Source organism: Lissotriton helveticus, chromosome 11 (assembly GCF_964261635.1).
Source record: "Lissotriton helveticus chromosome 11, aLisHel1.1, whole genome shotgun sequence".
Taxonomy (NCBI): domain Eukaryota; kingdom Metazoa; phylum Chordata; class Amphibia; order Caudata; family Salamandridae; genus Lissotriton; species Lissotriton helveticus.
Window position 1 is genome coordinate 680763866 of NC_136072.1, and position 26376 is coordinate 680790241.

The 26376-nt window shown below is 43.1% G+C and overlaps 1 protein-coding gene across 1 annotated transcript in view; it reads right to left on the minus strand.

Annotated features, from left to right (window-relative positions):
* The window catches only part of TET3 (tet methylcytosine dioxygenase 3), a 386815-nt gene that overhangs the window by 347033 nt on the left and 13406 nt on the right, over window positions 1-26376 (minus strand). The window contains exon 2 of the mRNA XM_078666542.1: window positions 15554-16334. Coding sequence (XP_078522668.1) covers window positions 15554-15871 — 318 coding nt within the window. The 5' untranslated portion in view covers window positions 15872-16334. The remainder of the gene's footprint in view (window positions 1-15553; window positions 16335-26376) is intronic.

The following is a 26376-nucleotide window of genomic DNA, read 5'->3' on the forward strand; positions in this document are numbered from 1 at the left end:
GAATCCTTTGACCTCTCCTCCAAAGTAAACAGTCCGACACATTTGGGGGGCCATGTTCTGGATACCACTTTTTTAACATCTCAGAACTAACAGTCGAACCTCCACGGAGGGTCGGCTGGACAGATCATGCGAGTTTGAGCTTTTCCTGGTCCCACTTAAATCTTAGCAGAATTTCACAACCGCGCAAAGAACTTCGTAGAGGCTGGAAGAAAGTTACAGGCCCGGCCTTTAGCAGGGTCTATATTCCTCCTACCCTTAGGAACTGTAATGACTGTGACCGGGCCTTAGAATCCTTTGAGGCCTCTATCACAGAGGCTCTTGATCTCGCCGCACTGCTGAAGCTGGTTAATATTCAGACCAGGACAGCCCCAGCACCTTGGTATTCTGATATACTTAGAGGGGAGAAGGCCGTGTGTAGGATAAAAGAAAGGAAATGGAGAAAGTCCAAGTCTGAACAAGATGAAAGGAGCTAGAGAGAGGCTCATAGAATTTACTTAAACAGGTGCAATATAGCTAGGAGAACCTATTTAGGCGCTCGTATTATAGGAGCGAAGGACTCCTCGCGTGAGCTTTTTGCTATCCTGAAGGAATTCGCCAATCCCAGGGCAAATAATCCACTTCCGCCAACAATTCAGGAATATGTAACAACTTAGCGACACACTTCACCAATAAAATTGATACAATTTATCACTCTTTTGGGCCGGAAGAGACTGCCCATGAGGGAGTCCCCCGTCAGGAAAATCTTTGCCCCCCAATTTTAGAATGTTTTCCTACCATTACTAGTGTACAGGTAGGAGCCCTTTTAGCCAAGGTGAAATCTGGATCTATCTTAGACCCAGCACCACCAGCGGTCATGTCTGAACTATCCTCGGTTCTTGCGGACTCACTTGCAGAGATATGTAACATCTCATTAGCGACTGCGACTTTCCCACGTAAATGGAAGAGCGCACTTCTTAAACCTCTGCTGAAAAAGGCTTCAGCAGATCCTATGGACTTACAGAACTGTAGGCCAATATCTCTCCTCCAGTGTTGCTCCAAGATTATGGAGACAATAATTAACAGACACCTCCCCAGCTATTTGGAACAGAACAAAATCTTGGACTCATCCTAATCCGGCTTTCGGGCCTCTTATAGCACCGAGGCCACCCTCTTAGAGGTCACGGACACGCTTAGGATGTCATTAGACAGAGATTCTCCAGTCATGTTGGTGCTGCTTGATTTGTTGGCAGCCTTTAACACCATTTCTCATAGTATCCTGTTCAGAGAGATTGGTGTCAGAGAGATTGGTGTCAGAGGTCTGGCATTTGACTGGATTCAGAGTTACTTGTTAGACAGAACACAATGTGTTTAGCTGGACTTGTATGTGTCACCTACAACTGCTGTGGACAAGGGGGTCCCACAGGGCTCTATATTGAGCCCCATGTTGTTCAATCTTTATGTCGCTCCCCTGGCCTCCATCATCAGACAGCATGGGTTTGAAACCATCTCCTATGCTGATGACACGCAGTTGATAGCACACATTGAGAAAAACCCTGCAGAAACTAAGGCCAAGTTTATCAATTGTATGATGACCATTGCTAGGTGGATGAGGGAACATTTTCTGCAGATAAACTCCTCTAAAACGGAGATATTGCTGTTTGGCAAGGCAGATAAATTGTGAAGTGCAGATTGGTGGCTGATAGAATTAGGAGAAGCTCCTGTTTACTAGGGGCTGGGCTAAGAACCTATGGGTCAAAATAGATGAACTCTCATGGAAGATCAGGTAAAAACTCTCGCAGGCACCTGTTATGGGACCATGTGGTCACTCAGAAAAATCTTCCCCTGGATTCCTTTGACTGCTAGAAAGACCCTGATTCAGGCGCTCCTTATGAGACACCTTGATTATGGCAACACTTTACTGGTAGGTATCAGGGAAGATTTGCTATCTAAGTTGCAGGAGGTACAGCTCACCTGGCTCTGGATAGAACAGCACGAACCCCCTCCCTCCCCCTCTTGCGCCTCTTACATTGGCTCCCCGTAAAGAAGCGTGCTATCTTTAAGTTGCTTTGCATGGTCTTTAAGTCCCTTCACAGGCTGGGTCCGGCATATCGGACTAATAAGATCGAGCGTTACCAACCAGGGAGACAACTTAGATCTAGCAACCTCAACTTGCTTTGTAGGAAGAGAATAAGGAAAGTTAAAATGGGAGGACGTGCTTTCTCCTACCAGGCCCCCACACATTGGAATGAGCTTCCTGAAGCTATTCGTGCCTGCACAAACTTTGTACAGCTGCTTAAGACCTGGCTGTTCTAAAGAGTGACGTCCTTACTCCTCTTCCAGTTGCTTCTCTTCTCGGGTGCCGAGAGATCCCCTTGGGGATGATTTGTGCGCCTTATAAATGAGTTTTTATTATTATTAAGATGCATTAGGCAACCATACAATACCTTATTTTATAAATAACAGTTTTCAGTTAGTAACAAAGAGACACATGGTCTTTGTCCCATATTCCCTAAAGCAGAGCCAGACTGACTGCATGTGAGCAACTTACACAGCATCGCTGGGGGTACGCGGTCTGACAGCATTTTGCAGCTACTCTTATCTTCCAATTATAGAATAAATAATTGCAACAAACCACAAAAGGCCTTACAGAAAAACAATTCACCTTTGGTCATTCTGGAACTTGTGTACTATGTGTAGAGCTGGTATATACAAAGTGTTTGGGCTCTGAAATCTATATAAACAACCCACAAAACCAATAAACAGACTGAAAAATTGATTTATCTTGGCAAAATAACAAAAAAATGCAAATATTAGGTTTTTAAGCCAATTTATTATTTTCATGGAATAGACACGGCTATTGGTCACTCCTATGAACCATTACATATCAATGTAGTCAACATAGGGTAAACTTGAACTATTCCATCAAGATTCACGTGCAGTTATATGAATTACAAAATTGCAAATTGGTTGTTATTAAAAAGGAAGGGCCCTGAAAGAGAATGTGGAATATATATATAGCAAGTTAGAAATTCAAGGCTTGCCTCTTTAAAAAAAAATCAATCACAGTTTACATGTTTTTACTTACATTTTCATGTTTTAAGAAATACATCAAGTCTAATACATAGCTTCTAAAACTCAGGAAAGAACTTACATAGGCCAATTAGATCAGGCCATGACAAACTGTCCAATGGAAAAGGATCTTTTGAACAAGTGCCATAAAACAATACCTATATTTTCAAGTAACCATGCTAATCTATCAGCTCGGAATTTTAAAATATTCCAGGAGAGTACGAAAAACCTTTTCTCACAGAAGCCAAATAGAGAGGTGGTTAACCAAATACACTGACCAGAAATTGTAATAGAAAATGGTTTTTTACATGTGTATAATTGTAATACAGCTACTTTTTTCATATTTTGTATAAAACAACATACAACAATGCAAGATTTAGTTCACCTTCATTCCAGTTACCAAAGAAGGAGGTTCCTCTCGTTATAAAGATTTACAGCGTAAAGTTTCACAAGATTAAAAAAAAAAAAACACAATCCATTTGGGTGCATAATCAGTGACAATTCTACCTAGGTGAAGTTCACTCATTTGAGTTTCTTTAACAAATCTGCTACAGAGTAATCTTGATTACTAACCACTTTGGAAAAAAGAAAATTAAAATTAAAAAGGCTTTGCTTTTATTTTATTATTGTGTACTGTTATTTGACTAACACACAAGGAGGGTAGCTGTTCCTGGAAAGGAGATGACTGGTTGGAGTGTAAATGGAGTGAGGGAATCTTCCTTATTGAAGGTGGTGCTCTCCAATAAGTCAACCATGACGGATCAAGGCGGTACCAGAGAATCTGTCAAAAACATAAGGTTTCAGTTGAGCAACATGAAAAGTAGGAAGAACTTTACAAGAATCAAGAAGGAGCAAGCACACAGCGACAGAATTAATCTTGTGGGCGACAGAAAAGGGACGCAAAAAGAGGGGGCTAAACTTAGGATTCCCACCCTTAGACGGCGAAAACTGGGAGGACAACCATACCTGATATCCAACCTGATAATCCAGTTCAGGAAGACTATGTTTAACAGAATATGCTTTCATTCTATCCCTGGCTAATTGTAAGTTCTTCGCCACTTGTTTTATCTTGTAGACAAAAACCCCACAGAATGCAGGAGAGGATGCTAGGTACTCTTGTTACTGGAGGACACGATCTGGGTTAAAACCCTTGCAAACAGAAAGCGGGAGTGACCTTGGTGGCACTATGAACACTATTATCCAAGAAAAACTATGCAAAAGGAAGAAGGGAACCCAATTGTCAGTAGTGGCACTTCAAAAACATCTCAAGTATTGTTCTAAAGTTTGGTTGGTGCTCTCAGTGAGTCCATTGGTTTGTGGATGAAAACCTGAAGTCAAAGCTCCAGATATACCCAATACTAAGCAAAAATCTTTCCAAAAAAGAGATGAGATTTAAACTGTGGGCCTCGGTCGGAGGGTATTTTCTCGGGACATCCATGTAATCTGTTAACATCACAAAGAAAATATTTGTCTGCTTCCTTGGCACTGGGTAACTTTGTTATGGCTGACAAATGTGCCATCTTTGAAAAGGAGTCCACCACAACCATTATTGTAGTTCTGCCCTCTGAGATAGGTAAGTCCACAATTAAATCTATCCCAGTAGAAAGCCAAGGACCAGTGGCCACAGGTAAGGGTTGTAGTAAACCAATAGTCTTTGGTGTGATACTTGTACTTGGGAACAAGTCTGACAACAGGACACATAACTCTTGGTGTCCTACACTATGGCTGGCCACCAAAGACACAGAGAGCAATTTCGAGGCATTTTAAATCCTCTATGACCAGCAAAATTGGTATCATGACATAATTGGCGGACAGTCTTTTGAAAATCTCTGGTAGGTACGAAAGACAATAATCTTAGAAATAGCATCAATCCTAGCTGATGAAAGGGTATTTCTCCACTTCTGGTAGCAGTGCTCTTTGTTGCTGTATCTGCACTTTCTCAACGAATGAGGTTATACTCAGAAGCACTCAGCCAGGAGATAGAATGGTTTGTTGAGAAATCATGGTCTCCTCAGGGAATCGTCGGGATAGAGTCAAACTAAGAAAAGACATGAGCCTACCAAAGTCTGTCGACCATTGCGACATTGAATGTTTTTTAAAGATTTAAGGTTACGATGGTCTGTTCTTATTTCAAAAGAATACCTGGCTCCTAATAATAGATATCTCCATTTAGCGCATGCCTCCTTCAAGGCCAATGATTCGCTGTCTAACACTAAAAAGTTTCGCTCAGCAGATGTGAGAGAACAAGAGTAATAGAACACAGGGTGTTCCTGAGAGTCATTATCTAGTCTCAGTAAAAGAACCACCCCAGAGCATTTTCCAATGAGTCAGCTTCTACCACAAAGGGTCAGGATGTCGAAGGATGGGTGTACAGGTAATGGCCATCTTTAGAAATGGAAAGGACATCTCAGCACGAGGATCCCATTGGAAACCGTGGCCCATATTCTTCTTCTTGAGGAAGCAGGAGATTTCAGACGAGTAGGTAGAGAAATTCTTTATAAACCGCAAATAAAAATTGGCATAACCCAAAACATGTTGGGTTTCCTTGACAGTCTGTAGAGCTGGCCAATCAAGAACTGCAGTGACCGAACTAGGATCTTACTGACACCCGTGACATTTAGTTGAATCACAAGTGCTCAACTTCTGCTTTCTCAAATGGGCAGTTTTGTGTTTTGAAAGTTAAATGAGTCCTCCATAATCTGTGTAACACCTCAGAAACATGTTGACGATGGTTAGATAAATTCTTAGAAAAGATCAGGATATCATCAAGATGTATGATGATATATTGATAGAGCAGGTCTGCGAAAATGCTATCCATTAATCTTTGGAAGACTGAAGGAGCACTGCAGAGACCGAACTCTATACTCATAGTGACCAAATGGGGAACGAAAGATGTCTTCCACTCATCGCCCTCTTTTATTCGTAGAAGATGGTACAGTCCATTAGGATCTCACTTGGTAAATATACCTACTTCTCAAACAACTTCCAAGATGTCCCTAATAGGTAGAAGAGGGTACGGATCCTCAATTGTTATCTAATCAACTTCCTGGGGAGGAGGAGAAGAAAAAAAAAAAAAAAAAAAAAAAAAAATCGATACAAGGTCTGAGATCTTTCATCTTCTCAGAAATGAAGAATAAGGGAGCTCCTGCAGGTGAACCAGAGGGAACTATGAGACCGCTTTCCAAGTTCTCCTTGAAATGCTGCCATAGCACATCCTTCTCAGAATTAGATAGGGAGTATACCAGACTAAAAAGTATTTCACATATAGGTTTCAAGTTGCATGCACAGTCACATGAACCTAGTGGGGGGGGGGGGCAGGGGGGAGGTAACTCCTTCACTGTAGGTGAGAAGACATCTAAAAAATTCTAGAGTTCAGGAACAACTGCCAAAGTATCCACCAATGGAGTCTACATCTGTTGACATACCACATCCAAACTGACTGGTTCTTGCTGAGCCTTCAAACAGCACTGGTTGCTGTCGACTGAACTCAAGGAGATAGTAGGAGTTGCTCGGTTGAGATATAGATTATTTAAACACCGCCACAGAAGTTCTAGAAAGACTATCAAATGTAATCGGATGAAAACTGATATGCTCATGATTATTGTAGATCGTCATATGAAGTATTGCCGAACACTCCGAAACAGGACCAAAAACCAAAGGGGTATCATCAATCGTTTGGAAAACTTCTCTCCTGTACTTAGACTGTGTGGGAATCTGACAAGCAGACGCCCATGTAGCTACAACAAAATTGCACGGGGTGAAGCAATCTAGCAGGGCCATAGTTTTATTTATTTATAAAGGTTTATATAGCGCGAACAAGAACCCGGAGGATATCAGAGCGCTTTACAAAAGGGTGGAAGGAAGGTCAAAAACCCAATATCTACATCAAGTAAGAATACACAACATGAATAATCGCATGATTTACAGACAAATGATACAAGGGAGAGCGACACAAAAAGCAGGTATATAGCGGGCTACGAAGGGGGCACACAATGTGGTAAAGAAGATCAGCATCACATGATGGAACAGTGGTTATCGGATCAATGATTTCGAGCCAATGGACCTAACCCAGATTAGGGTAGAAGTTTGTCAATTAGAAATCTTTTGGCTTCCAGTTTGAAAGAAGTCGTTGAGGAGATTCTGCGTACTTACGGTGGAGGAGAGTCCCATATCTTTGGGGCAGTGCTTGGACCACCTGCTTGAAATCCTTTTGTGGCAGGAATGGTTTGATGCTTCTCAGGGTCCTCATCAGATGGTTAGCTCCCTTACACACATTGACGATATGATTTTTTTATATTCAGGTGCTTGTCCATGGTGATTCTGAGAGATTTGGCTGAGTCAATGATGAGGGGGTGCAGTTGAAGGCCATGAGGTGATTCAGCCAAAGGTCTAGCTTGGGGATGTGGTTTGGGGGAGAGATGAGAAGGAATTCAGTTTTGGAAGTGTTGAGTAGTAGATGGTTCTCAGTTAACCAATTTTGTGTGGCCTGAAGGGTAGTGTTGAGTGAGATGATGTTAACCCGGGGATGACAATTTCAAATAAAGTTGTGTGTCGTCCACGTACAAGGGGGATTAGGAGTTGACAGCGATCTTCCAGAATCCCACTGCAGGGTGATAGGGAACATGAATAACTGTGTCCCCCTTTGCAGGGACAAACTGAATATTTGACGAAGATTCCGTACATCCAATCTCTCCTTCCTCTATAGAGATGGACTTGGGCGTTTCCAGGCGGCTTGGATGGACGTACTGGAGGACAGTGATCAAATTACCTTAATCGTCACAATCTAAGCAAAAACCCTGTCTACGACGTCTTCGTTTTTCCTTTTCTGTCGAAGGACCTTGCGCAAAACCATTTTGCATAGGTTCTTCTGGGGTTACTGTAGGTCTTTGCGTTTCAGTTTACAAGGAAGGCAATGGTCTAGTTGCAGAGAATGAATAATTTCGTGGTTTATTTCACCTCTTTTTCCTATCCTTTAAACAAAATTAAAAGTTTCAATAGCATCATTTAAGGTGGATGGTCGAGGTACATGTACCAGTTCATCCCTAATTTCTTTCTTTGGGCCACGTCTAAACAGAAGAAGAAGATCACGCTGACCTTCCTTTTCAATGCTATCCTGTTACAGTTTCACAAAAAGCACCTGCACAATCTTAATGGGAAAGTAAACTGATTTGGGCTTCCAAGGGACCTAGATTCTCCTCGGAAAAACTTTGGATGGGGCTGAAGCAAGGGTGCCTAGCTCTTCTGGATTTCTAGCCGCACTGTTATGCTTTTCAATGGGATAACTTTCGCCTCTTAACAGGGGAGCTGGATGATTCTAGGATAGGTCAATTGTATAGTGCTATGCTGATGCATATTTTCCAAGCAAATTTTTGTTCAAATTCGGGACCGCAAGATTCTTGAAGCTGGTAAGGCTGAAGGTTTTGTTGGCTGTATTATTATGGGTATGGATGTACTACAGAAAAGCTCTTGTGATTCATTATTATGCAGACCCGGCACCGATAAGGACACTCTGGTGACTCAGGAGTGGCTTATGGATAAACTTAGTCTGCCCCTCTGAAATGAGAAGTGTTGTACCTGGGAAGATCTTAGGAGGGGGGACTAGTTAGTTTTATGGCAGGAGTTTTCTGACTTGGAGAAGGATGGAGTCGCAAAACTAAAGTACCTACAACTTGACTCTTGATAGGACATCTCAGGCACTAACGGAAGTAAGTGTCCTGCTCTGGGAAGACTTCGTCGAATGGAGAGGAACCAAAAACCAACTCAAGAAAGAGACAGCGTATTGGTATTGGCCAATCGTCGCTGTAGCAGATAAGAAAATGAGACCTGCACATGAATATTGGGAAAAATAATTTCCAGAGCTGGATAAACAGTTCATATGGCGAATACCCATTCATTTATTATACTATATTGTGAAACCTGCACCACTCAAAAAGAATAATCAGTTTAACCTTCATAAAGTCTACTGATCCCCGATTAAATGTGCTACGGTCATGTAAGAGCCTCCAGAACGCAAAAAGTGCGGGGGGAAGAGGCGGACGATAAGCACGTTTGAAGATTGTCCAGCACTAACCTTATTTTGCAAGGATGCAAGTAAGAGCAGTCATAAAATCATGGGGCATGAGATTAAGGTAAGTCCTCATTTGATCTTATTTGAGGTGGGCCCAGTTTTGTACCATTGCTTAAATAAGGAGCAGATGTCAGTCTTTTTCTTGATGTTACCTGCAAGAAGGAAGAGTTGTGAGAAATGCAATTACTCCTAACCCTCCCACTGTGTTAGAAGGGCTGTGCTCTACCAGCTATATTAGTAGAGTAGATGTTGATTGAAAGACCCCTCCGGCTGAAATAAGATGGAAACATTTCCTAATGTGGCACAAAGCAATGTAGTGGTCCGATGATTACACCTCTTTCTCTGGGTTTGGAAAAGGGGTCACTGCCACTCATGAGAGAGAAGCAAAAGAAGGATCCACTTTTTGCACATGCCGCACACATTAGAAGGATGGTCTTGGCACCGGCAGCTGGATGGGGATATGAGGAGAAAAAAAAAAGAAGAAAACCACATACGTACAGCATTAACGGTCTGGGTGAAATGGTCTTTTCCACTTAAGTGCATGGACATGCACAGGGCTGTAGTTAGGAGCCACTGCAAGCCTGGAGTACCAGAATATGAATGTTAGGTCACACCTACTCCAGGCTGAAAGAGAATGGCTACCCACTATAACTCTATTTAAGTCACACAAATGTAATAACCTGCAACATCAGCATGTGCTTGAAAAGTAGGGGTCAACAGCTCTACACCATGGAACAAAAGAAAGGTGTGGAAAATATAAATTCTCTAAACTTGAAAAGTGGGCTTTTAGTTTCATCCTATGGAGGTAAGCAGGGGTTCTCACAACACAAACGTAGACCTCCTCAAATATATGTAAAGAGAAAATTAGTTTTATAGTTCACGAAACATCACAATTGCAAAAAATAAAACATGTAAAGAGGAGTACACTTCTTTCTTTAGAACTATCTAGTATTTTAAAAAATGTTACACCGTTATCACCACCCTAGGACTTTACATTTCATATTATACTTCCTGACCAGCGTAAACCTTTATATCCCTTCATCATTGAGCTATACATACAACTGCATTAAAAAGCAATGGACAGATGAATTATGATTAACATTTAGATTTGTAAATTCCATATTTCATTCACAAAGGTAACTTCTCACTGTCTTGCTCTTCCATGTTCACAATTTCTTAAACACTGGAATCCTAATCAACACTTCAAAAGACAAGATCTTGCATCAGACGCAGGTACCAAAAGTAAATATGGACTAACATCAGGCTCAATCTTAATGCATACTAACTTTATAGTGAGCTTTCCCTCTTAACATAGGGCAGATGTTGCACCAGTACCCTAAGGCAAGATTGCAAAAGCAGACATCATCTCACAACTCGGGAGTAATATTACTACCATCAATTTGATATTTTTTAAATCAAATGAGGTCCATGATTTTTTAAAGAGCTCTGTCCCACTTGGATTGTCAGAATTACCTCCCTACATTCACCATCAATGGATATATTCATCACTTTAAATATATCAACAAACTTCTTTAAAGCTGCTCTCTGCTAGTTCATTTGCTAACTGCAATCTAAGCATTAGCTTGAGTTCCCGCATTATGGTACTTTAGGATAGCTGCATTGTACTCTTTAATCTTTTATCCTCAAATAAAAGAAAAACCTCATGTTTCAATAGCTATTACTTATTGGAAAGATATACAAAACTAATGGGGCAACCCATCAGGGAAACCAAGAAACTACTATATACTGCATTAAATCCGAGTAGCACATTATTCACTTTTATTGTATTATTACAACCCATTTTCATAGGTCCTGCCCAATTAATAAACTAGATAATATCCTAGCACATTTATCTACTATTTGAGCCAGTTAATTTTTTTAAGCCAACATTTGGGCTTTATAAATTCCAAACAAATACAATTGCCTGTGGGGAATTATCTTCCAAAAGTCTTTGTGAATCTAAAATGATTTGATCAGGTTCAGAAAGTGGCTTTAAAACGTGTCTCTCTTCTAAATATTGTCATTTTAGGATTAAGACCACCTTCGTATTTACTGTTTAGTGCCTGCCCACCTCAATGAATTTACTCTCATCACAATATTCCCAAAGCGTACGATTGACCATCTTTGTAATCGGATATACGTATATTTGACCTAAAAATGGCCAGATCATCTGTATCGAATGTGTTAACATGAATCACTCACTTTGGAGAGGTTGGGAAGCATGACTAAGATAAATCACTTAGGAAAATTGAGTAGGCATATGCTTAATAAAATGTGTGCAAGGACACATACTTATCTTTTACATCCATGTTGCATTTGACCTCATTGTGCTAATACTTCACTTGAAGAAAAAAAATGCAATAATGCAAGAAGCTTCTTTAGCAAGTATAACCTTCCATCCTATACCGAAATGCCATTATTTTATGTCTAGCCCTAACAGCTTTATCTTCTATCAGCCACTCTAACTACAAACTTTAACACATACATAATAATAGTGATAATAAATATCCTAGAGAAGCTTCGGCCTATTCCCTTTCTGCGATTTGTTGCAGGTGTTGTCAGGCAATATAAGTGATGGCATTCTGCCAATTTGCTATCAGCGTCTGTCTCTAGGACATCAAGAGGAAAAGGAGACCATTTCAAGCCACAAAAGGTGAACCCTGCAGAAGGGCTCTCCGGGGAGTAGCACAAGCAGCGAGGCTGGATACAGAAGCACTCCTGCACAAGGAAAGTAAATGCAGTATGAAACTAAGAGTTGTGCTTGGCATATGAGGTGCATCCGAGGCATACCTCGGTGCCGATAACCACACTGGCTGTACGTGCGTCACTGCATCCAGGAAGTGAAGCTGGAGTGGAGGTCTTGCAGTTTGGGCCCCTTTATTTGACAGTACATACTCCCTCTGCTTCAACCACTGCCATTGGGTGGGCTCAACAATCCCTCCGCCAGAAGCATCCTCAGGTGCCTCTTTGGAAGCAAGGGCGGCTGACTGCGCTCACCTGTAAGCTCCCTTGGGGTATTCCTTCCTGGTTTGGTTTCCCATCATGTGGATCCCTTATCTACAATCACAACGAACAGCCCACACAGTTCCAAAATGTAATGGGTACTCCCTTACGCCTCATGTGGCCTGCTCTCTTCTCCTTCTCTGACCCATCTATCCACACTAAATTCCTTGCAGCTCCCATTCTGCTCTGCATACGCAACTCTGCTCTTCAGGTTTTGGTTCCCGTAAGCAGCAACACTGTCGCCGCCGCTAAGGGCTGGCGATGCAGGACACCATCACAGCTCTCTAATAATGGATCTCACACTAAACGAGTCGGACAGCCATGTGCTGAGAGAGCCAGTGGCAGGTATACACCAACACAATGTCTATACTTCCATGTACAGCCACCCTGGAGTCTACGTAGGGGCCCTAACTTGGTTAGGTTTCTGCATAGGCAAGGTTTTTTGTTTTTTTTTACTGTCCCACTTTTAATACTTTGTTTAAAAACATTATGTGCCAATTATATAAGAAAAAAAAGTTTTGCACTGAAGTACAAGCATTGCACAGCTAGAACCATTTGTTAATATCAATCAAATGTTAGTTCTCGTATTTGTTACAATTATCCTTGCTCACGGTTAGAAGCTTCTTGCTCAGACGTGTAGCTCAAGTTGAACCTGCCACTTCCAGCCATTCACATTACAAAGTACATCCGGGGAATTTACAGGCTTAGCTTCATAGTACTAAGCATTAATGGCCCGCATCACAACTGTGGATTTCACGCCCTACTTTAAATGGGGAAAATCCCAGTATTGGACCAGGCACATAACACTAATGTTAAAGGAAAAGTTGAGCTATGAAATCAACATTAGCATTATTCAAGAAGCCCACACAAATAACACTCAGCTAGACGGTGAAGACAGTTCCACTATCCCAGTTCATTAACACAAATACATTTCACACTGCAGATTTCTCTACCAACAAGATCCGTTTGTGGAACCACGACATTTGACAAAAAGTTTTGGAAAAAAGAAAACAGCAGAACACTTAGCCTGCTATCTGATATCTGATCACACAAATACGTTTTGAATCAAGGGATTTCCACGAATACCAAATACTGCGAGGTCATTTCGGAGAGCATAATTAGGGCTGCAAAAGAGAGGACCAACCTCCTCAACACCACAGTCCACCCTCTCTGAAGGGATCCCCTAGCCTAGTGGAAGGATATGCAGCGGGTTTCTTACAGTAGGCAAAGGCAAAAGAAGCTGGCCCAAATCCTGCATCTCCCCAACTCCCACAGTTTTACTCTCCCCCAACAAGAAAGCACAAGTTTATACAAGAACGTCAGTTCCTCTTTCCATAGGCTATACATTAATTGGCTCACATAGAAAGGCCATATACACCTTTTACGGATAGGTCATACAATTATTAAATTAAATCAAATGTGAAGATTATGGCATATCTGAGAAAAGATACAACGCCCAAACAGTGTGAAACACACATAACCTTCTTACAAAGAAACAAAAAAACTTTACATAGCAACAGTTAAGAAAAGGGTAGACCTGCATTGACATTTTGCACAAATCTGAAGGAGTAAATAGATAGCCAGGGAACACAAGAGCATACAATTTAACACAACATCACAAGATGCTGTACAGAACTTTTAACTCATTGACGTAACAATACTCCAAGAGTTCACAATAAATCTCTTCAACACTACCCTAACAGCACACTTCAATAACGACTAATACGGAGCTAACTACATGCTATACACAGACTATTTCAATACCATTCTCGTTCTTACCTCCAGTAAGACCAGGTCACTTCACTCCCTCTCCTCTCCCTTCGTTCTCAAACTTCATATAGATTGGCTACAACCCCCACCCATCCCATTACTTTGAGGCACTGACCCTTTATACTCAGGGGCATGACTCCCTACTTTATGTGCATGGGGCACCCAATAGTGAACAAGAAATTATAAATCAGGATAAACCCCTACAGGACTGACTCGCTTGGCAAAAATGCAATCCACTTCACTTAAGGCAACCTGCTATTGTCCACCCCGAAAAAGTTAATGTTCATAATTTTGCACTATAATTATTTCAGATCTAAAATGTCCTGTTTTTCAAATTTTTTTATATCAAAATGTTGGGCATGCAAGTACCTAAGTGGAGTATTCGAATTAGGTCAATATTTCTATCCATCTTATATTATATATGGTAAGCGACTTCCCCACATTATAAAACACAATATGTTTTATGAAAAAGGTTTTCTTTCTTAATGGGTTGATAGGATTAATACACAAACATTAGATGTAATACTAAATAGTAACAAATAGTAAAAGGATAAGAATAACTACATGTTAAAGTCAAAATAAATGTAGAGGCACCCACTAGGACAACAAAAAAGCTATTGGAAATCAGTGATCCCCAAAAAATAAACTATGTGAATTTATGCGAGTCAAAACTGTAACATAGAACCCATGTGATGGGCATCAATCAGTGGTGTAACAATAGCCCCCATGGTGCGAGGAAGCACTGAGCTCCAGGTGGCCCCCTCTGGCACTGTGCACAGGCTGCGCCGAGTGCTCCTGACTAGTTCCAGAGCGTGGGGGGGGGGCCTCTATGTACTTTGAAGGGGGACCCCCCTCAAGTTTCATTACACCACTGGCATCAATCACGCAAAGATCACCCCGTTGGCAGAACGAATGATGTTAAGAAAGGGATACTGTGCAAGAATTTGCAGAAATGAAGCCTACTATTGCATTTACAAAAGTTCAGCGAAGGGTTATAGAGCAGTTCAGAAATACAATGGCGCTCTACAGGTAGTGGTAGGGGGGTAATTCGTGGAATATCAGTGGTTGGTGCTGTTTGATCTGCGCTAACCCTTGTCTCAGAGAAAGGAAGGAGAGAGGTTCTCAACCTTCTGTATACATTACAACAATGTCAAACGCACACAACATGCACCAGTTAATCGATTTAGTTTCGTAATCAGTCAAAACAAGTATAAGATCCGACTCCAATGTTCATAACCTCTTGGGTGTTTATTCATCCAGTATGAGTCTTTGTTTTACAACAAAACCAGTAAAACAAAGACTCATACTGGATGAATAAACACCCAAAGGGGTTTGAACATTGGAGACGGATCTTATACTTGTTTTGACTGATTACGAAACTAAATCGATTAACTGGTGCATGTTGTGTGCGTTTGACATTGTTGTACTATTGCATTTAGTTTTTCCTTAAATTGAATCTATGATTTCCAGGAAACGCTGTGTTCTCCAACACTTGAGATACAAGCGATCAGCTCATACATTAACAAATATTATTTTCCAACATTAGTCCAAACTATATAGAAGATAAAAAAAAACGTAATCATTTCTTTTTTGCACTTTGAGAAACGTAAGAATTGTAAAGAAGAATTGCAGTTTGAAAATAGTCTAATCTATAAACATTCTTACCTCCGACTCATTAAGGGATCCAGATTTCTTTTTGAGCCTTTCGCATTTTCGTAATTTGCAGATTTGGTGACTAGTTCTTCGATTAATACAATTGTAGCATGATCCGCAGGCTTCTTTCCTCATGCAAGGGGTACACACTCCACAGCGCTTCCTTTTTTTGCGGATCTGCCCCGCCGCCTCTTTACTTTTACGAGCATCACCCTTTTCTTCCATCACCAATGTATCTACAAAGCCTTCCAGCATGTTTTTGTCTCCACAAATGTCATACAGTTCCTGTGCGGTTTCATTAATATGCATTGGCAATTGGATGGTTTCCATGATCGTGTCAGCAAAGGGTGCACTTGTGAGAAAAAGCTATCCAAGGAAAACGCTGAATAGAATTAAACTCAATGTCAGAAGAAAGTTAGCAATGGCCACTTTAGTGTTTCAATTGGGGCTCTTGTGCCATTTAAAAATATATTTAGAGTAAAAATGAATTAAAAATGTGGTCTAACTGGTAAATTTACGCATATCTTTCATGTGTAGGAGTATGCATCACACACACTCCTCATCTGGTTTCACAATTTAGTATCTCTCTCCACTTGGCGTTTTTCTTCCTTTCTTCGGACTCTCTTGTCCCAAGAAACCAAGCAACTTCCATTATGTCAAACATTATGGATGAGATGTCTTTCCTCGTCCTCCCATTTGGTCTGAAGCTCTGTTAAAACGCAGCGCTGGTCCAAAAGCCATCTTTTACTCAGCATGGCTAGGGCGCTAGCAGGACCAGCCAAAGAAAGATTACCTAAAAAAGAAAAGAAAACTAATTCAATGTGTGCATTTTTTATGGAAGTAATTGGAAATATGTTCAGGGCAATGAATTAGAATCCACAAAGATGACTACAGTGGCTGAAAAAAATAAATTACAAAAAAAGCAAAACCTTTCAAGGGTTCCAGATAGGAGGGTACAAACAATTCGCGCCTGTATCAGGTAAGAGGATCTCAATATACGACGGACCTGCTCCACTTTGAAAATTGTGCATGTTTTACGGGAAGGCTGCCCATTAAATGCCATCTTGCTTGGGAAAATACTACATGGCTTAATGATACAAGGTAACTTGGACACACTATACCAAAAGCAGATCGAGTTGATAGGGCCATCTTCTTGGATGACAAGCCAAAACATAGTCACTTGGAATAAGGACAAAATTGGTGAGATTGGGAGTAACTCCTTTATTAGCCTTCCAACTTGAATTTTTATATGGTCTTTAAGACTTCCCCTTCATGCTTCACACAGCTCCTGCTTGCAGCCCTTCTTGTGCTATCCTGATTTTGTGGTGCACTCAGCCTCACTCCTGCCCACCAAGACCCTCAGCAATGACCTGTTATTGAATCCCTTTCATTGTCCGCACAGCACTATCCTGACCCAACTGTCTACACTTTGGCTCCGAATCATGTTCAGAGCCCTTCCGACCAATTCGGAACGTGTCGGCAGATTCCTTTCCGACCGAGCCATTCCGATGGGCTAGGTCGGAATTGAATCTGACTCGGATTTCCAGATGGCTTACGACGGGCTCGGAGAGCCCGTCTGCCATCCGGAAATCCTTCAGTACTCCCCCGGTCGCCTCTTTACGACCGAGGGAGTATGATGGCAGTTTTTCACTGCCTTTTCATGCCTGTGTGTCCGGCACGAAAAGGCAGTCGGAAACTGTCTCTGGGAGCCCCCAGCAAGGCCCCCATGGGTGTGAAGCCACCGAATGGCAGCCTGGGGGCACCTATGGTGCTCCTCCGCGGATCCCTGCACCCGGTGGCAGGCAGCTTGGGGTGTCGGCCACAGGGTGCAGGGATGAACTGCACCCCTGCATTTCACAATGGAGGCATGCATTCCGCTTGGAATGCATGCTCCTATTGTGAAGTATACAAGTGCGACCAGACAGGGTTCGGTCACATCGTACTTGCAGGGCCGTAACCGTCCACGGCAGGTCAGTCGGTTACATCTCCTGACCGATGTCGGACCGACTCAGGTCCATCAGATATCGGAATAGGCCCCTAAATGAGAAGAAAGCCAATATTTACAGCACCAAACAGGAAACATCAGTGTCTGCCGTGTATAGGAAACCATGGAGTACTACTGCCTTTGCCCTGAAAAAAGAGCTTTTAGAAAGGTTCACTCAAAAGTCAGACTTTCAAAAATACAATTGTTTTATATGGTTTTTAAGGCATTAAGGTGTGTTTAGACAAGAGCCACCAACAGAAGCCACCGTAGAAAAGTAGCATCTGTCACAGAAGCAAAGCAGCCAATGAATGGCAACATAAAAAGGCCAGCTCCCTACAAGCGATCATATGAACCAATTTAATTGTATCCCTGTTGGGATGCTTGCTCCAGAAAACACAAGTGTATTTCCGAGAGCAGTTGTCCCTCCTACACCCACGCCTATCAGCCATGCTTCCCCCAAAGAAGGGCTTTATTCACAGCAAATTGAAAACAACAATTTTGACACTGCAGTTCAATGTAACATGACACTAGGTAAGTAAAATATTAATGCAGGGATTAAGGTGCTGCACCAGTCACATATTTAGAGGCAGACAACGCTTTCATGTGCTTTACATTTATTATTAAGGGATTCGAGGCACAGGATGAGTGCGGTTTGCTCAGCGAGTTAAGTCTAGGAAACAAACCTCCGGAGACATAACCTTAGATGCAACACCAAGGTCTCAATCACCAGTACAAACGGAACATAAACATTAAGTATGTATGACAGAACTTGTCTATTCTTCACCATCTGCTGATTCTCAGCCTCTACTGCCACTGTATTTTAGCTTTTTTTTCTTTTACATTGTAAAAAAAAAAAAAAATAAGTACTGAATGCGGCACCCTAGACGCTTCCATGCATTTGGTCAAATGGATTTTTTTAGCCGGGTCTCATTAAAAAAAATAGTCCCCAGCTTCGCGATTATGTTCGCAGGACACTGGGGACACGTAATATTATGGAATTTTAATTTTGAGTCAGGGGTTCCACGTTACTTTGTTGTTGATCTGAGGCATGAATGAGTTCACATGATTTCATCTCTTCTTTGTATTTGGGTACTCCAATATGCAAGTTTTAAGACTTTGTTTCTGCAACTTGAGTCAAATTCTTACAGAAATCACGAGGCCTTCAGCCCTGAAATTATACTGATGGTATGCACGGTCCTAGAGTTGTGTGCAGGCTAGGCTTATCTGATGATCACTTTGCTAGTCAATTTTACATCTTGTCATTCCGACTGCATTCACAAGGAAGGAATATATTCTTCCTAGACGTGTAAGGTGTGTGTTTATGTCTAGTTAGGTTAAATAACAAAATGTTAAGAGAATGCTTAGATGCTGACTGTGGAGTGTGACGCGTTGTACTGGGAGGTGCTGACTTAGCAGATAACCTTGGTAGATGTCCTACTACAAAGTTTGCTTCCTAGGAGATGATACTAATTTGTCTCAGTCCGAACCGTCTTGTCTGGGTGAGGGATCTCGGGCAGCTGCTCTGCATCTAGTTTTCTGGAGACACTTGTCTCTGCCATGTGCCTCAAGCTGTGATAGCTTAGGATAAGGGTTCCAGTGCACCTGCCTTCCTTCTCTACCACTGGAAAGGAACAGAAAGTGTTCTTAGAGTAGCAACAAGATCCCAATGTCTTGTGGTGTTAAGAGGGGCCACTAAAAGGTAAGAGACATAAGGAGTTTCCTCTGCCTGTAGGGGCTCTATTCTGAAGGTTTAGAGGTTTTTTCCCTCTTATTTTACTAAATATATCAAATAAATTGTAATCAGTAGTGGAATATGACTCGAATGAACCAACAGAAAAAAAGTTAACAGAAAAAGAAATTCTTAAACTGAGCTCCTGTGATATTAAATGACCAACCAGCACGTTTAGACTGTATACAATGTTGGTATTAAATGTGCCAAGAGCAAATAACCAAAGAAAACAGAAGTGGTTTGTGGTTATCGCAAACAAAAAACATTTTTCAGGGATAGTTTCCAACCTACAGATTTCAGGTCTAATGTAAAAACCAGTTGACTGCACTTTGATGCTACACACACACACACACACACACAGATGTTGAATGGTCTTTAAACACTTAGGGGCCGATTACGATGTCGGGCGTAAAATTCCTGCCCGACAGCAACTCGGAATTGGGACCGACCGACTCGCAGTCGGCAGTTCCACCCACCCGATTACGATATAACTGAACACTGTTCGGTCGGATTTGCATGGTTTCCTATGGGAGCTTGTGTTCTGCCCAACAACAGGCTGATAACACAAGCTCCTATAGGGAAATGAGGTGTGCGCGGAACACCCTGCACCCTGTTGCGGTTTTTACTAGTGCAAAACCCAGAATTCCCCATTAGGTCTTGCCCCATCTCACTAGAACATTTGTTTTGACACTTTCGTACTGCACGATAGGTTTGTACCATCCAGGCTTTCCAAGAGGGACTTAGCTCAGAAAACCGACAGAAGTGTAACTCCTCTTACTGGCCACGTTAAGGATAGACTGGCTGAGACGTAAAAATAATTTACTGATTTTTTGTACTACCTCCCTGAGCCCTTTGTAAACTCACTGAATTAGTGGTGTTAGCAATCAATCGGGGAACAAACTACTGTTAGCAGACAAAACGACGACACATAGAAAAGGTTTATTTTCTGCCACTGCCCATTTGGTAGGCAATATGCAGGGTTTTGTAAATCTGCATAGTACCCTGTATGAATGGAAACATTTGTTTTATGTCAACATAAATCGCTGAAATCGCTGCTGTGCGTCCTTCGTTTTGCTGTGTGTGCTGGCAGAGCCTTTGTCCGTGGAAAAGGTTTCTTAGTGCTTTCTGTCTGGAAGCGCTACTGAGCTGTGCTCTGACTTCAATTTTGTGACCACGCTATCACAGCTCGCGTTTCCCGCTGCGCGGGAAACACTCGCATCCCTGGTCGGCGGACTGTGATTACAACAGGACTCCAGGAACCACAAACCTCTTGGCCCTGGAGCACCGCCCTGACACGCCCCCCTCACCTGGGGATAATTGAGGAGCAGGCACGCTGGACTGTTGGTGAATGCTGCTGAAATCGCTGCTGTGCGTCCTTCGTTTTGCTGTGTGTGCTGGCAGAGCCTTTGTCCGTGGAAAAGGTTTCTTAGTGCTTTCTGTCTGGAAGCGCTACTGAGCTGTGCTCTGACTTCAATTTTGTGACCACGCTATCACAGCTCGCGTTTCCCGCTGCGCGGGAAACACTCGCATCCCTGGTCGGCGGACTGTGATTACAACAGGACTCCAGGAACCACAAACCTCTTGGCCCTGGAGCACCGCCCTGACACGCCCCCCTCACCTGGGGATAATTGAGGAGCAGGCACGCTGGACTGTTGGTGAATGCTGCTGAAATCGCTGCTGTGCGTCCTTCGTTTTGCTGTGTGTGCTGGCAGAGCCTTTGTCCGTGGAAAAGGTTTCTTAGTGCTTTCTGTCTGGAAGCGCTACTGAGCTGTGCTCTGACTTCAATTTTGTGACCACGCTATCACAGCTCGCGTTTCCCGCTGCGCGGGAAACACTCGCATCCCTGGTCGGCGGACTGTGATTACAACAGGACTCCAGGAACCACAAACCTCTTGGCCCTGGAGCACCGCCCTGACACGCCCCCCTCACCTGGGGATAATTGAGGAGCAGGCACGCTGGACTGTTGGTGAATGCTGCTGAAATCGCTGCTGTGCGTCCTTCGTTTTGCTGTGTGTGCTGGCAGAGCCTTTGTCCGTGGAAAAGGTTTCTTAGTGCTTTCTGTCTGGAAGCGCTACTGAGCTGTGCTCTGACTTCAATTTTGTGACCACGCTATCACAGCTCGCGTTTCCCGCTGCGCGGGAAACACTCGCATCCCTGGTCGGCGGACTGTGATTACAACAGGACTCCAGGAACCACAAACCTCTTGGCCCTGGAGCACCGCCCTGACACGCCCCCCTCACCTGGGGATAATTGAGGAGCAGGCACGCTGGACTGTTGGTGAATGCTGCTGAAATCGCTGCTGTGCGTCCTTCGTTTTGCTGTGTGTGCTGGCAGAGCCTTTGTCCGTGGAAAAGGTTTCTTAGTGCTTTCTGTCTGGAAGCGCTACTGAGCTGTGCTCTGACTTCAATTTTGTGACCACGCTATCACAGCTCGCGTTTCCCGCTGCGCGGGAAACACTCGCATCCCTGGTCGGCGGACTGTGATTACAACAGGACTCCAGGAACCACAAACCTCTTGGCCCTGGAGCACCGCCCTGACACGCCCCCCTCACCTGGGGATAATTGAGGAGCAGGCACGCTGGACTGTTGGTGAATGCTGCTGAAATCGCTGCTGTGCGTCCTTCGTTTTGCTGTGTGTGCTGGCAGAGCCTTTGTCCGTGGAAAAGGTTTCTTAGTGCTTTCTGTCTGGAAGCGCTACTGAGCTGTGCTCTGACTTCAATTTTGTGACCACGCTATCACAGCTCGCGTTTCCCGCTGCGCGGGAAACACTCGCATCCCTGGTCGGCGGACTGTGATTACAACAGGACTCCAGGAACCACAAACCTCTTGGCCCTGGAGCACCGCCCTGACACGCCCCCCTCACCTGGGGATAATTGAGGAGCAGGCACGCTGGACTGTTGGTGAATGCTGCTGAAATCGCTGCTGTGCGTCCTTCGTTTTGCTGTGTGTGCTGGCAGAGCCTTTGTCCGTGGAAAAGGTTTCTTAGTGCTTTCTGTCTGGAAGCGCTACTGAGCTGTGCTCTGACTTCAATTTTGTGACCACGCTATCACAGCTCGCGTTTCCCGCTGCGCGGGAAACACTCGCATCCCTGGTCGGCGGACTGTGATTACAACAGGACTCCAGGAACCACAAACCTCTTGGCCCTGGAGCACCGCCCTGACACGCCCCCCTCACCTGGGGATAATTGAGGAGCAGGCACGCTGGACTGTTGGTGAATGCTGCTGAAATCGCTGCTGTGCGTCCTTCGTTTTGCTGTGTGTGCTGGCAGAGCCTTTGTCCGTGGAAAAGGTTTCTTAGTGCTTTCTGTCTGGAAGCGCTACTGAGCTGTGCTCTGACTTCAATTTTGTGACCACGCTATCACAGCTCGCGTTTCCCGCTGCGCGGGAAACACTCGCATCCCTGGTCGGCGGACTGTGATTACAACAGGACTCCAGGAACCACAAACCTCTTGGCCCTGGAGCACCGCCCTGACACGCCCCCCTCACCTGGGGATAATTGAGGAGCAGGCACGCTGGACTGTTGGTGAATGCTGCTGAAATCGCTGCTGTGCGTCCTTCGTTTTGCTGTGTGTGCTGGCAGAGCCTTTGTCCGTGGAAAAGGTTTCTTAGTGCTTTCTGTCTGGAAGCGCTACTGAGCTGTGCTCTGACTTCAATTTTGTGACCACGCTATCACAGCTCGCGTTTCCCGCTGCGCGGGAAACACTCGCATCCCTGGTCGGCGGACTGTGATTACAACAGGACTCCAGGAACCACAAACCTCTTGGCCCTGGAGCACCGCCCTGACACGCCCCCCTCACCTGGGGATAATTGAGGAGCAGGCACGCTGGACTGTTGGTGAATGCTGCTGAAATCGCTGCTGTGCGTCCTTCGTTTTGCTGTGTGTGCTGGCAGAGCCTTTGTCCGTGGAAAAGGTTTCTTAGTGCTTTCTGTCTGGAAGCGCTACTGAGCTGTGCTCTGACTTCAATTTTGTGACCACGCTATCACAGCTCGCGTTTCCCGCTGCGCGGGAAACACTCGCATCCCTGGTCGGCGGACTGTGATTACAACAGGACTCCAGGAACCACAAACCTCTTGGCCCTGGAGCACCGCCCTGACACGCCCCCCTCACCTGGGGATAATTGAGGAGCAGGCACGCGCATCGCGGGACGCGCGCGGGCGACGCCGGGCTAAGCCCGGGCAAAGGGCGGGCCCTCTGTGGCCCTCAGTGGCCGAGGTAGGCCGGGGCGGGCCCTGGTATTTTTGAATATTTTTCTTTTTATTGTTTTTGCATGCTGCCTGAGTTATTATATCTTATAGGCATGCAAATACGCCGATAGAACTGTAGCCACAGACTATTTTATCTGCAGGTTTGACTCTTGTGTTCACCCCCCTGGTTTTTTTTAATTCTTTTTACTAATAGGTCATATTATTATTCATTGTGTATTACCTTCATTAGTGGGGAATTTAGTTGTAGGACCAGTCTTGTCTGAATTATGGAGGCAAAAACACTCCGATCTGGGAAAGTTGTAATGGAGAAACCCGGTACAATACCCGGTTCAACTCAATTGAGGAAAAAGCATGTTCAATGTGATACTATGAAAGGCCAGTTGCAACTGTCTCAAATCTGGGAAAAAAGCTTGAATAAATCCCTTGACGCTCCCAAGAAAACTGATACTGATTTGTTACCTCAATCGGAACGTTGTCCTAATATGGAGGGAGCTTGTCAGTTTGATCCTATGCTGGAAACAAAAAGGACACTGAGTCAGTCAAGCGAAGTAAATATTCCTACATGCCCAGTACATGTGTCTGGCGTTGAACCTTTGCTAATTCCAGCACAAACAATGGGACGTAGTATTCTCTTGGGAAATGATAACTTGGAAAAGGATAAGGCTGATGTTTCAATAGCCACCAGCATTGATTTTGACCTCTGCGGACGATATGTGGATAAGCCATCTTTGTTTCATCTGGTGCCTAATAAAACCCCCACTGGAGAAACACCATCAGGATTGCTACTTTATAGCAGCACTCCCTCCGTTAAATCCACAGACAACCTTTCCTCGCAGAGTGGTGTACAATCTCCGGAACTTAATTTATCGGGGATTTGTGCTTTTACATCATCCAGTTATCCAAAAAATGATAAACCTATTTCTGAGTCTCTCATAGCCCTTGAGCAGATTTTGTCTTCCATATTACTTTTAATGGGTAAATTTGCTGTAAATTCTGATTGTATTTTGTCTTCGGTTACTGAGATATTGCAGGTATTGCTGGCACAAAATGTAAAAAATGCTGAAAATATGATTAATCCTCTTATTATACCTACTAATTCTGTTTCTGTTGTCCAAAAAGTTGTTGATAACACTGCAGAGGTGGGGGGAACTGCCCCCATAGGATTGTCTATAGAGGCGGATATTCATAGGCCCCCAAATCTTTCTTCCCCATCTTCCTTGCCACAGATAAATGATTCTGTGTTGGCTGAACAGGATGAAAATGTGGTTGTTGAGATGCAAACGGAGGGTCATGAACTTTTTCCTATTTTTGTACAAGATAAAAAGGAGCCTGAAGGCCCTTTGGGGACTATTGGCGCTCCTAAAGTAAAATCAAGAGGGAAAAATAGGAAACTGATACGTAAATATAAAAAGAAAAGACCTAGGCAAATTATTTTTCAAAAAAATATAACATCTGAAAGGCCTGTTCTTATAGACAGTGGTTATAATCCAGCCCTAGATATCCCCGGTATGGTGGAAGTGGGAGGTAGCAAAAAAGCTGTATATGGGAGTACCCCGCTTGAAGTATCTTTGAAGGAGGAAGTCCCATGTCCATTAGAAAATGTCTCTGTTCCTCTGCCAATAAGTTCCGAAAACACTGTACATACGCCGATAGTAACAAGAGTATTTAATCCGTCTGCTCCTATATTTCGGCCACAGACAGAGGTTGTCAGGAACTCAATCCCTCATTCAGCAAAAAGCCCAATTTTAAATGTGGATACTTTGTCATTAGATTTTCTCCCATTATTTGATTCAGATTTAAAAATGAATAGAGCCTGGTTATTAAACTGCTTTAAAGAGATAGAAAGTCTAAAGTTAGTTTTAACAAATGATATTGATTTAGTTCTCCCAATAAAATCTATAAATGGGCAACGTACAAGGGTAAAGTTTTACTCAAAAATAATAACTAATTTAGTTCTTCACCAGGCGGAAGCATTTCAATGTAGAGGAATTGACGTGCTACCTTTTGTGAATAATAATTCGTGCCTTTCATCTAGTGAAAGAAACACAAAGTTGGCTTCTGTTCATGATGATTTTTCTATGTGCAATAAAGACCTAAAAATTTGGGTCTCCAAAGGCAAACGAATGGTTTCACAGGTGCTTCCATTACCTGTTAGTACAGACGTTCCTCTAAATGAAGACAATTTGATGTGGAACTGGTTACCAGGAGTCTTATCAAATACAACCTCGAGAAACCCACGACCTTTTTCGCATCTTTAACACTTGTTTAAAAATTGTTTCTTGGAATGCCGCCGGTTTGTCGAATTGCCCTGAGAAATTTGATTTTCTTTCTTCTCTGAAAGCAGATGTGATATGTATCCAAGAAACATGGTGTAAAACTCTCCCTTATGGAGGGAAAGATTACTTTGTCTTAGAGGCTCCTGCAACATCATCAAAAAAAGGCCATGCTAAGGGAGGAATTGCCTGTTTGTTATCAAACGCACTACAATGGCAATTTTCCCATCATAAGGACGAGAGTAATCTATTCCAATCCATAACCATATCCAATATGGACTCTGTTAGTCAACGGTCCTCGCTTATAATATTAAATGCCTATATTCCTCCAGAAGATAATTACACGAAAGTTTTAAAACGTATGTTTTCCCATGTTAAACAACTAATAGAGGTGGATCACCCGCCATATTTACTGCTGGTGGGGGACTTAAATTGTAAAGTGTCTAACACTTCTCTGGCCATGTTTAGAAATAAAGATAAGGAAGAAGCATATAATATACCTGAAGCAGTCCTGCCTGCCCATATTAAAACTAACAAAAGAGGCAAGATTCTTCTCGGGGAACTTTGCTCCTTGGAGGGAATTATTATAAATGGCAGGATGCCTTCTGATACTCCTGCAAATTATACACATGGATCTTTTAGGGG